A 12,696-nucleotide genomic window follows, 5' to 3' on the forward strand; every position below is an offset into this window, starting at 1 on the left:
CACCAGCCCGAGGTACGAGCTACTGGTGTGTTTTCTTCAGAAAATCTACTATAGTTTATATCAGTGATCCCCAACCAGTGGCTCGGGGGCAGCATGTTGCTTCCCAACCCCTTGGATGTTGCTTCCAGTGCCCCCAAACCAGGTTGTAAGTTTTGGTTGAATAAAAACAAGATTTCCTACCAAATAAAGCCCCTGTAAGCTGAAAGGGTGCATAGAGGCTGCCTAATAGCCAATCTTAGCCCTTATTTGGCTCCTCCATGAACTTTTATGGTGCTTGTGTTGCTCTCCAAGTCTTTTTACATTTGATAGTGGCTCACGAGTGATAAAAGTTGGGGACCCCTGGTTTATATAAATAAGCTGATATGTAGCCATGGGGGCAGCCATTTTAAGCTGGAAAGAAGGAGAAAAGGCACAGGTTACATAGCTAATAACAGATAAGCTATGTAGCTATAATTCTTTATAGCTTATCTGTTATCTACTATGTATCCTGTGCTTGAATGGTTGCCCCCATGGCTACACAGCAGTTCGTGTATAATTATAACCTATAGTAGTGTTTCTGAAGCAAACGCACCAGTGTAGCCAGAGCAGGGCAACAGTACATTATATTTCCATTACTTGAACACACTTTCATTTTTTGATGTTACTGTTTCTTTAAAGGGGTGGGTCACCTTTAAGTTAACTTTTAGTATATCATAGAATGTCCTATCCCCGGCAACTTTGCAGTGGGTTGTCATTATTCGTTTTTATAGTTAATTATTTGCCTTCCCCTTCTGCCTCTTTCTAGCTTTTAAATGGGGGTCACTGACCTCGGCAGCCAATACTTTTGCTCTGTGAGGCTACAGTTATATTGTTATTGTTACGTTTTTATCGCTTATCTTGCTATTCGGTCCCTCAGCTATTCATATTCTAGTGTTTCATTCAAACAACTGCCTGGTTGCTAAGGTAAATAAGACCCTAGCAACCACATAGCTGTGGAATTGCCAAACTGGAGAGCTGCTGAACAAAACGTTTACTAAGTGAATAGCCACAAAAATAAAAAATGAATACCAATCACAAGTTGACTCAGTGGGGGTCATTTATCAACACTGGGCAAATTTGCCCATGGGCAGTAACCTATGGCAACTAATCAAATTGTTGCATTCATTGTTCTACATGCAGCTGGCTGAAAAAAGCCAATTACTGATTGGTTGCTATGGGTTACTGCCCATGGGCAAATTTGCCCGGTGTTAATAAATGAGCCCCACTATCTACATCATACTAAAAGTTAATTTAAAGGTTTAAGGGCTTTAGTTTTCTCTCTAAATCCTTCCCCCAGGGGCAGTTCCCAAGTGGTTTGTGCTGGGGTTGTTATGTGTTTATTTAGCTTAATCTAGAGAAACTTTCAACTTTTCTGCGCCTACATAGTTGCCTAACTGTTGAGCGATGGCTGCCACGCTTGGATGGACAGGAGGGCACAGATCGGTGGGCTTATTGCATGCGGGGTCCCTGTTAAAGAGAACATGTTCATCCACAGGTTTGGCAGCTGTCAGGCATTCGGCAAACTTTTTGTCACATTCGCAAGTCATCTGGTCACACACGCTGCTCGATTTGCACTTTATCCGAGAGCGTGCGCATTCGTACTCGTAGGCCTGGAACGTGGAGTCACAGTTGAAAGTCACGTTGGTGAATTGATAGCAACAGTCGTGAAGAAAGCAGCATCGATCCACCTCGTCCTGCGGGTGTCCCGACCCACCAATCCCACAGAAACAGCCGTACAGGTTAATGGCAAACAGAGAGATTTGCACTTTATCCCTGTAGCACCAGAGGGTTTTGGACATGTCCACAAAATCTCGCTTGTGACGTCTCAAGTTGCGTTGGCAGTGGTACATGTGTGCGTATAGGAGGGACAGCACGCTGACCAGCCATATCCCTGTATTGCTTCTCATTTCTACTCCGGCACTGGCGCTGATGGGACGGAACCTTCTGCAGAGGCAAATGTAACTGTCACTGCAATGTAGGATACGTGCACAGATGAACTATAACACTAACTAGGCCACAAATAATAGTATATATGTTCTATAGATTCAGTTCGGGATTCAGCCAAGATTCGTGCTTTTTCAGCAGGATTTAGATTTGGCAGAATCTACGCTCCTGGCCGATCCAAATCCTTAACATCACATGACTTTTTGTCACATAAACACAGAATTTGGAAATGTTCTTCAGTGCGTGGTTCTCTTTAAGCCTTCCTTATCCTAATTTGCATGTGCAAAATTTTTGCATCCCTAATAAATATATATATATTCATACATATATTGTTTCTACACCTAACGACAATGGCATTAAAACAAAGTACTTTGCAGTCTGCAACTTGAAAACACAGCCTGTTGTCAGGGTCACTGACCCCGCAACAAGAGCAGACTGTGAAGCTTAAGGGTGAAGACACATGGGATGTTTAGTCGGCGCGACTTTTAATTAACTGAGTTGCGGCGACTTACCACCCATAGCGGTCAACTGCGTTGCCGCGACCAATCGAGCAATTTTTTTTTTTTTTTAATCTTCCATTTGACAATGAATACTAATTAATCCCTAGCAACCAGATGAGGCTAAATCTTAATCCTAAAGGGCAAATTTCAGGACTTTAGATTCGGGTCTTTCAGACCTATTCGGCATCTTATCTGCCTGTGTATGGGGCCTGAAAATCAGACAGATGTTGATCAGCTCGTTGATGCAGTCCTCACTGCAATGGCTCCTATTCCCATCGTCTTAATTCGGGCCAAACGATTGGATTACTCCAGTATTGCCCACTTTAGTGTATGGCCACTTTAAGAGACAAATACACTAGTCCTTAACATATTTCTAGGTCTGGTCCCACCTATGGGCCTATATATATATATATATATATATATATATATATATATATATATATATATGAATATGGAGCTGTCTGTAAGATATATAACATATATACACTTGGTTATGCTGTACCTGTGCCACGTGTTTTCTTTAGTATGTGTTCTGGTGAGGGATGGCTTCTGTTCCGCAACCCCTGGGTCTCTGTGCTGTAATTCTGCCCCAGTGCCTCTCTGGTTCTGTTTTACTGCTTAGTCCATATGATTCTAAATGATTTCTTCTTCTTTTAGTGCTGTTATTTGTTTTTATCACAAGGCAGCAGGATATATATTGAGTTTGAGGCTTGGCGTGATTCCTAGTGTTTACAGCAGTGCCCGGGGTGCTGCACCCATCAGGGAGTCAATAGAGGGTGCAGTTGGCAGGGAAAAGGAGTCTAAATCTGTATTGCAGTTGGTTTCCAAACTAAATTCAACTTAACAAAAAAAAATAGATTTAAAAAGGCGATAAAAGATTCTCTCCATTGTTTAAAACCCTCCCTTTTACCCCAGGCCAAGAGTCACCTTTGGAGGTGCTTGTATCTGGATATGTATATGGAAATGTATAGGTAAGAATGCTAAGGACATGGAGCTTTCCAGATATGGGATCTTTATTTAATTTGGATCTCCATATCTTGAGTCTAGAATATTTCTACCTTAGTTGGGATCAAGTATAAGGTACTGCTACAGAGAAAAATGATCATTGCAAAATGTTTGAATTATTTCATTAAAATGGACTCTATGGGACATGGTCTTCCTGCAATTTTGAACTTTCTGGATAACAGGTTTCCAGATAACGGTTCCCATACCTGTAGTTGCATTAAATATGAGTCTCAACACTTGGGACTGTAGGGAGTGTTTGGTGGGGGTAGTAGAGAGTCCCAGAGACAGGCAGAAGGTCAAGAGAAGTCTATTGGGAATGAGATGAAGGGGAGAAGCAGAGAATGGGTTGCATAAATTAGTGTTATGAGTTTGTAGCAGAGATCTAGGGATGGGTTTCATTGGTAGGGCCCGAGAGAATACCTTCACCACACACCCGTAATTTGAACTCTAAGCTGCACTGGTGGTATAGGCTTTCCAATTGACCAGTAGGGTCCTGGCAGCATTGGTAAGGGCCTTGGAGGTGAGCGAGTTTTAGAATTTTGAATTTAATTTAAGAAGGCATTGGGAGCCTGTGAAGGGATATCATGGGGGCCCAACTGAAGTGGTAAAAAGGTTGTATAAAGGGATGCCTGCGAAGAGTAGGTTGCATTGGAGGCTGAGGGCAATGAGGAGATTGGTCGCCCACTATTAATCTCCTCCACTGCAGGCATGTTCTTCAAATGCTTTTCCACTGGCAGCAATGTCAAACAAAAACCAAGTTGCTGTTTCCTCTGTGTTTTATCCTAAGGCATTTAAACCAGGGTTGTTATTTATCTCTTATGTAATTGTGGGCCTGTGGAGCAATATCTGCCATGCTTGGATAGATGGGAGGGCAAATTTTACTGGACCTTTTGAAATTGTGTGTCTTGTAAAACAAGATCGAAGAATGGGGAATGGGGTATTGCAGTTAAGTCATATTGGTAAATTGGTAGCAGCACTCATGGAGAAAGCAGCATCAATCTATTTCATCCAGCGGGTAGCCCAGCTCCCTGTTAGACAGCTGAACAGGTTACTGCCTAAAAGTAGGACAAGAACTCTCTCCCTATTGCACCAGAGGGTCTCCGCAAAGTCCATAAAGTCTCCCTTGTGACGTCTTGAGTTGTGTTGGCACAGTTAGGTGTGAAATCCTATTGTGGAGCTCCTGGGTCTCTGTGCTGTTACTTTGCAGCAGCACCTCTGCGTTTCAGTTTCTCCTCAGGATCCTGAATGCCTGTTTTAGGGCCACTTACTGCCGGGTACATCCTTATCACAAGGCAGCAGTAAATATCTTACGTGTGCGTGATTTCCAATGTTTGACGCATTGCCCAGCAGTTGTCCCAATATGGGAGATGTTGTGGTTGAGTCGGTAGGTGGAAAAGTCTAAATCTGGATTGTAGTTGGTTTCCTAACTGAATAATTGATGCTCTTTATAAGGCTGATGTACTGAGCATTAGATACAGGAACCATTTCACAGTGGGAATCCCTGCCTCTACCTCTGTGCCCCATGACTGCTTGGACCAATCGGCAATGAAGCATGCCCATTAAGCACCTACAGATGCCCGATAGGGACCTTCAAGGGAAAAATTCACTGTACAATAAGCCTTATTTTTAGACTTTAGTGTCCTTACAGCCTTTAGGGTCTAAACTGTGGCCTTGACTTGCCAATGTTTATTTTTGCAATGAATAGGGTTTGCTGTAGCACAGAGAAGGAAGTACAGGTGAAGTTCTGGTTAACAAGTGACAAATTTATCCTATTGTTTCAGGTCGGACATGAGCCTCTACCACCGACTTTAGGAAGAAACCTTTTTGGACGTCAGGTCTACCAACTTCCAGGTCTTTTCTCATACGGTGAGTTCAGATAATTCACTGTTGATATACAATTTCGACTTTCTGGCATTTTAATGCCAATAGTTGCCAGTATGAAATTGCTGGGAAAGTGTAATATCTCTCAAACAGAAGCTACCTTACCTGAGCCTTCTTTTGTGCAGGGTGGGCTTCCAGAAAAATATAGGAGAGCAAATGGGAATTCTTCCCAAATATCTTTAGAAGGCCTTTAAGCTGATTCCCCTGGCACTTCAATGGACTCTGCCAAGCGGGGGCAGCCCCAAACTTTAACCGCTGGCCATGAACAATCAGTGCCTTATAAACCTAAGCAGGAATGTGTTCGGCATAACTATATCTCTTTAAAATATGCCTGTTTCTATAAAATATGCCTGTTGCACGGGATATATAACTCATAGGGAGTATAGGGAGTTGTAATACAAAATCTGGAAGGTGCCAGTTTGGAAGATATGAGCAGAATGGCTGTTTGCTCTCCTAGATGTTTCTGGAAGCCCATTCTGAAGGTAGGGTGACATCCGGAAGCTGCAGGTTGCCCGAGCCAGAGCTAAGGATCCCTGTTCTTGAATATATCACTATCTGTCATTTGTGTCATTTCTGATGGAACATCTTCTGCCTTTATCATTTGCAGCCAAACACATCATTAGTATAGATGGGAAGAGCGGCCTGTTCAAGGGCTTGGTTCCCAGACTGTGCGCGGGGGCCATTGGGACTGTTGTTCACAGTCATGTCTTGCAGGTAAGTTACTCTGTAACAGCAGAACTATAACTGCCCGTATAGTCATGTGTTCACTGCTCTTTGATTTGTGCTCAACTGCCTCATCTTTGTTCCTCATTGTTTCTGCAGAACTATCAGGACCCAAATTCTAGCGAAGTAAGTTGCCCTTTAATTGTCTGGACACCTTAGCAATTGTTATTTTCCTGCATGTATGTGTATATGGTTCCGCCTAGCAGTATTATTCTTAAGACCCTTAAGCCACACAGGTTCATGTGCATCTACAGAAACAGTGGGGGGGATTTAGAAAAAAACATTAAATTGGTCAAATTTTTGTGTGAATCAAACACATGTGTGCCCATTGGTTTGAGTGGGTTTTGACAGGTTTGAGCTCCTGAATTTTTTTTGCCAAGAAGACTCGAGAATTTGATTCAAAGGGACACACAGAGCTACTAGTAGCAGCTACTTGTCACGGCTACAAAAATAGACAATGCTGATCATTTACTGATAACTGTCTCTACGTGCCATAGACAATACTGAGAATTGCCTCTGCTAAAACACACATAGAAACAATTATCAGTAAATTATTAGCATTGTCTATTTTAGTAGCTGTGATAAGTAGCTGCTACTAGAAGCTCTGTGTGTCTTCACCCTTAGGGCTCTGGCACACGGGGAGATTAGTCAGCCGCGACAAAGCTCCCTGTTTTGTCCCAGGGCAGGGGGCCATGTATGGTTACACGTGCTAATGAGTCTCCCAGCTAGCTCATTATGTGCATGTGTGGAAAATAAGGTTGGGGATGCAGTCGACCAGTTCTTTGGCACACACGTGCATATCGTATGTATTGTTTCTTGTATTCCTGTATATTTATTTCCTTTTTATTGTATTTGTCTTTAGGAAAGTGAACAGAAAGATAGTTCAGCCTCACTGGACCTTATTGTCAAAGAGGTAAGTGTGCATCATAGGTGGTGTGTGTGTTTCTGTGTGTGGCACTGTGGGCTGGTTGACGCAGCAGCTGGGGCTGTCTAGCTACAGGGCTGTGGGCTGATAAAACAAAAAAGGTTGCCTTGGGTACTTAAAGGAATACTGTCTTGGGAAACATGTTTTCAAAATCCATCAGTTAATAGAGCTTTTCCAGCAGAATCCTGCATTGTAATCTGATTTAATTTAGAAATTTCACATGGGGCTAGCTATGTTCTTCTTTTCCCAGGGTGCCACAGCCATGTGACCTGTGCTCTGATAAACTTCAGTCACACTTTACTGTTGGAGTGATATCTCCGCCCCACTCCCAGCAGCCAATCAGCAGAACAATGGGAAGGGAGCAAGATAGCAGCTCCCAGTAGGTATCAGAATAGCACTCAATAGTAAGAAATCCAAGTCTGGCTTGGGACTCCTCCAGTTACATGGGAGTAGGAGAAACAATAGGTTAGCTGAAAGCAGTTCTAATGTGTAGCGCTGGCTCCTTCTGAAAGCTCAGACTCAGGCACAAGGCACTGAGATGGCGCCTACACACCAATATTACAGCTAAAAAATACATTTGTTGGTTCAAGAATAAAAGTTTAAATGGCAGACAGAATCATTTGAACTCCCCTGTTGTTAAGCGATTCACTGCTTCTAGCTCCCTGGACTTCTAAGGCAACCTGCGAAACCTCAAAGCACTGATTTGCCACTGACCAAATGTCCTTCTCTTGCAGACAACTCAGGAGATGGTCGCTCGTTCCGCAGCTGCCCTTGTTACACATCCCTTACATGGTAGGTTGCCCAGCTTTAACCTGACGCAGCACCTCTGCTTTGTGTAATTAGTATAGAGTACAGAGAATACCTAGTAGAGGCAAGCCTTTACGGGTCATATACATACAGGCCCGGACTGGCAATCTGGGGGTTCTGGCAAATGCCAGAGGGGCCGCTGTAAGATCCCATAGACCCTCAATATTGACTGGGCTGCTGGGGGGCTGTTTGGGTCTCTGTGTACTTGAAATGCCAGGGCCTATTTTGAATGCCAGTCCAGACCTGTATACTTATATGGAAATATACAGAGAATGTCTAATGTAAACTATTTATATATGTCATCTTCAGAGCAATAATGTTGTAGTTGCATATCTATCTATCTATCTATCTATCTATCTATCTATCTATCATCTATATATCTATCTATCGCCTATCTTTATCATCTGTCTCTCTCTCTAATATAAAATATGGGCTTATGTTGTTAGCTAATGTTGCAGGGTGCATAGCTAAATAACATCTGTATAACAGATCAGTATATATGCTATTTGTTGGCAGTGATCACACTACGCTGTATGGTGCAGTTTATAGGAAGAGAGACCAAATATAGGTAAGTGTTTTTGTTTCCAGGGTTAAACCTCTTTTCCTTTTTTTTATGCGGCGCTGAAAGTTTCCAGCTAACTAAGCATCAAATTAGGGATGTGTGGGCCCCAAACACTATGGCCACACCTGACCCTAACCTACCGGAACCCACAGACCCTTACTTAGAATGGGCCTGCCACTAATGTTGCTACAGCTTAAGCTGCCCATACACTGAAAGATCTGTTGGTTTGCCAAGGTTGCCAGATGAGCAGCTCTTACCCCCCATATGCCCACCTTGAGGTGGGCGATATAGGATTGACAGGATGTAGTCTGCCAGGGCAGGAGCCACATCAATGTGCCCATGTGCTCCTCATCCCAACAGAATTTTTAAACCTGCCCAATCAACATTGGCTGGTTTTCAGATAGGTCCTTCAGAGGGCCCCATACACAGGCCAATAAGCTAACAAAGCTTTTATGGGTCTGTGTATGGCCACCTTTAGGGTAGCAGGTGTGGCAATACCAAAAACTGGACCAACTACCCACCCAACAGGTTTACCAGTGGGTCCTGCAGATATCCGATATACCCGCACATCACTACATGAAATCCATGACATATTATTAGAACTCAGCCTACACTGAATGCATAAATGAAATAAAGGAAACAGTAAGGCCTTAACTTGTTTTGCTGCTGGATGCTGTGCCAGACATGGATCAAGGAACAACCCAGAAAAGTACCGGCAGTCAGGTACCTGTAGTAGTAGTAGCAGTAGTAGTAGTATTCCTGTGACGTGCTTTCCTGATTTCTAGCTTTCAGTGCAGTTCCCAAGGTGCTTTGCCTGTGGGCGGCACTCTGCAGTGACAGACAGAAAGCTCTGCTGTGTTGCCATAGAAGTGCATCCTGCCAGAGCTGAGTGCCCCCCAGTGGCATATGAACAGGAGCACAGTCGTCCCCTTCAATAGGCACACTGATTTACACGTATTTTGTACTGTAACACCCTTTCACTTTAAATTTCCTATACGTTAACGCTTTATCTCCATCTTCCGACAGCGGGGTGTTTGGATCCATCGTGACGATATACAGAGAAGAAGGCATCCTCGGCTTTTTTGCGTATGTTTGATTTCTCATTTGTTGCAAATATTTTTTCCAGTTCTTTCCCCCCCCATCCCATTCCATCTCAATTTTACATATCTGAGTGTATTATGTCATGTTCATCTCCAGGGGATTTATACCAAGGCTTTTAGGGGACATCTTTTCCCTGTGGATCTGCAACATGGCGGCTTATCTCATAAACAAGTATGCTCTGGAAAATGGGGTAAGAGCTGCTCTGTTCCTAAACTTTTCACATGTGTAAAAGTGTTCTTATACCCCAGAGGTCCCTGGGGCCCTGTACGCTGCCTGTATTCCCATTGCTGCTAAACCATATTGTGTCTGTGTTATTTCTCTGTAGGCCAGCGGAGGAGAGATGAAGAGTTATTCTCGGGCATTCACTGGGGTGAGTTCATTTGCACTGTCTGTGGCCATTCACAGCCCTGATCTTCTCCTGTCTTATAATGCTATGGTGAAAGCCAGTTGCAATTCTTTATCGAAACCAAATGATATAAATAGACTTTCCCCACAACTCAACCCTGACTGTGCTGCATTTACTTGATTAGCGGGACCCCCCTGCTATCAGTGAGCTGCAGACTTCAGGTGGAAGGGTGGGAGCTCTAGTGTCTGCATATTCTTTCCAATAACAGGAGCTAAAGTAAAGTCCCAGTAAAGCACCCCCCCCCCCCCCCATCCAATTTGAAAGATGGAAAGGGCAGAAGAAGGAACAAATACTATTAAAAAAAATATATGAAGACCAGTTGCTTAGAATTGACCATTCTCTAACATACTAAAATTTAACTTATTTGAATTAACGTTATGATGTAGAGAGTAATATTCTAAGACAATATGTAATTGGTCTTCATTTTTTTTATATAGTTAATTAGTTCACTTTTTGTTTGGCAGCTCTGCAGTTTGGAGTTTCAGCAGCTACTTGGTTGCTTTGATCCAAATTACCTTAGCAACCAGGGTGTCATTTGAATAAAAAGACTAAAATATATGAATAGGAGCGGACTTGAATAGTGAATATATCCCCATTTAATGGTTGCCATGAATAGATTGAAGCTGGATAGTGCAGAGACGAGAGCAGCCATATTGTTGCAAATAGAAGAATGCTTGTGTAGCAGGCAGCTGACTTCCATGGTGTCCTTTCATCCCCCGGAAACTGCTTTGTATCTCCAAATATTCCTTCTATATTCTCCTGTTTTGTTCTGTAGTTCCTGGCCAGTATCCTGACATACCCATTTGTCCTGGTTTCCAATATCATGGCTGTGAATAACTGCGGGTGAGTATTTCATACAGGAGGCCACACAGAGCTTTGCACCTAGCAACCACACTGTGCCTGAGAATTGTCTTTGTGTTACAGGTTGGCCGGGGGGCTGCCCCCTTATGCTGCTCCATATACCTCTTGGATAGACTGCTGGACACAACTTAGCAAAGAGGTATGCTGAACTCAACTAGGGGAAATCCAGTACAGGGCTTGCCTAGAGACACATCTCATTTTTCTTTAGCTGGAGAGGATATCATTCAGAGCACTGCTTTTCCCATTTCAAAGGATAAGTAAGCCTTTTAAATAAGTTGATGTAAAATTGATGAGAGGGCTCTTCCACACACTTTTGCACATTCATTCATTTTTTTCTGATATTCTTCTGGGTAGGAAAGATGTGAGAAAAGTTATCTGAGGTTTCTAATGTTTCCCTAACCAGAAGAACATCAGATCAGCCCTCTTTCTTTCTCCTGACAACTTCTTCCACAACAGCATGGTCAGAAAGTGACCAGCAGGGGGGGCTAATGTGACAAAATGCATTCATATTAACAGTACTTTTAACCCCTAATATCTCAGAATTAAAAAAAAATTTGTAAATTGCATACTTGCTTAGAAAGGCACTCTCATCAATTTTACATTAACTTATAAAGAACTGACAAGCTCTCTCAACCTGTTTATAGTTATCACTCGGTAGGAGTAATGGCTGCTGATATTAAGCTGGTTATGCACCTGAAGGTTCAGTCGTTTGGTGAGGTCAGCTAAGGAGCAGATCGTGCCCAACTAGGCCACACAGGCACCGGACAGTTCAGACTGATCTGATTGTTCAGGTCTCCAGGCAAATAATAAAAATATACAGTGGGGTCTACAGCCAGACATTGGTCAAGCAAACAGTTTGGAGGGACTCATACATGGCCAGTAAGCTTCTGTCATTAGCCAATTGCTAGTGGGGAAACATATGGTGGGGGAAGGGGGCAGGTAGGCAGCCCTGTGTAAGGTAGGGCTAAATAAGCCAAGTGACTGCTCACCGAGACATAATACTGGCGACAGACATTTATTTAACCCTCCATGTTCCTCTTTCTAATTGCAGGGAAACATGAATCGGGGGAACAGCCTGTTTTTCCGCAAGGTGCCTGCAGGGAAGAGTTACGTGGTAGAACACAAGAGGTTTTATTGAAGGTAGAAGGCGCTTGATCCAGCCAACCAGATCTGCTTGTTCCGCCTGGGAGGGGCCGACGGGGCGGAAAGTCGTTTAATAAGTTCACAGATGGTTTACAATATATTTTTTTTTAAACGACCCTTCATTCTCGAGAACTCAAGGCATTGTAAAATCTGTATGAGGTGTTTGAGTCGCGCCATTCCTCCTTTAAACCTGTCTCTGCCAGAGAGGAGCGTACCTTTCCCCAGGAATGTATTAAGCAGCTAAAGGGTTAACAATACAGTGTCAATTATGATCTATTATCTGTCTATGCATCTAAATCTCCAGTTTGTACCTTTATACCAAAAGTCTGTTTGTGGAGTAAATGCTGCAGACTCTGCTAGGTTCCGACTCCCAAGCTGATTTCTCTGCTCAGCCTCGACAGGCCGCTTTGGGGTGGGGTGGGGGGGATAATTGTGCCCCTTGTTTTTAAGAATGCATAGAAAAGTACAGAGAATAAACTTTGGAGAAAAAAAAAAAGCTGCCTGTGGTTGTTGGGAGCTACAGTGTTGGACTAGGGGCTCTTAGGGCCACCAGAGAAGCTGACCTCCAGGGCCCACATTTAGATGAGAGAATGCCAGATTGTATATAGGTTATATGGGACTGATGGCAATTGCTTCCACTGGTTCAATCTGGGGAGATGTGCAGAGGAACAGGCAATAGTTCTAGGGCGGCCACTAGGTGGCGTTCTCCGCCCATGTATACCCATTGTTTATAGGCATTTCATCCAATACCAAGATTCTTAGAGCCGAATCCAGACCCTAGATTTGTTGTGATTTTGCATTAACTGACACATTACATGGG

At 43.3% G+C, this 12,696-nt stretch overlaps 1 protein-coding gene across 2 annotated transcripts in view; it reads left to right on the forward strand.

Annotated features, from left to right (window-relative positions):
* Nucleotides 1–12,372, forward strand: part of mtch2 (mitochondrial carrier 2) — an 18,034-nt gene extending 5,662 nt beyond the window's left edge. For both annotated transcript variants that reach the window (XM_018092957.2, NM_203783.1), the window contains exons 2-13: nucleotides 5,249–5,333; nucleotides 5,956–6,062; nucleotides 6,171–6,197; nucleotides 6,934–6,984; nucleotides 7,731–7,788; nucleotides 8,320–8,371; nucleotides 9,392–9,451; nucleotides 9,563–9,656; nucleotides 9,792–9,836; nucleotides 10,648–10,715; nucleotides 10,797–10,872; nucleotides 11,785–12,372. In XM_018092957.2, coding sequence (XP_017948446.2) covers nucleotides 5,249–5,333; nucleotides 5,956–6,062; nucleotides 6,171–6,197; nucleotides 6,934–6,984; nucleotides 7,731–7,788; nucleotides 8,320–8,371; nucleotides 9,392–9,451; nucleotides 9,563–9,656; nucleotides 9,792–9,836; nucleotides 10,648–10,715; nucleotides 10,797–10,872; nucleotides 11,785–11,871 — 810 coding nt within the window. In that variant the 3' untranslated portion in view covers nucleotides 11,872–12,372. The remainder of the gene's footprint in view (nucleotides 1–5,248; nucleotides 5,334–5,955; nucleotides 6,063–6,170; nucleotides 6,198–6,933; nucleotides 6,985–7,730; nucleotides 7,789–8,319; nucleotides 8,372–9,391; nucleotides 9,452–9,562; nucleotides 9,657–9,791; nucleotides 9,837–10,647; nucleotides 10,716–10,796; nucleotides 10,873–11,784) is intronic.
* The last annotated feature ends 324 nt before the right edge of the window (nucleotides 12,373–12,696 follow it).

The sequence above is a fragment of the Xenopus tropicalis genome, chromosome 4 (assembly GCF_000004195.4).
Source record: "Xenopus tropicalis strain Nigerian chromosome 4, UCB_Xtro_10.0, whole genome shotgun sequence".
Lineage (NCBI taxonomy): Eukaryota > Metazoa > Chordata > Amphibia > Anura > Pipidae > Xenopus > Xenopus tropicalis.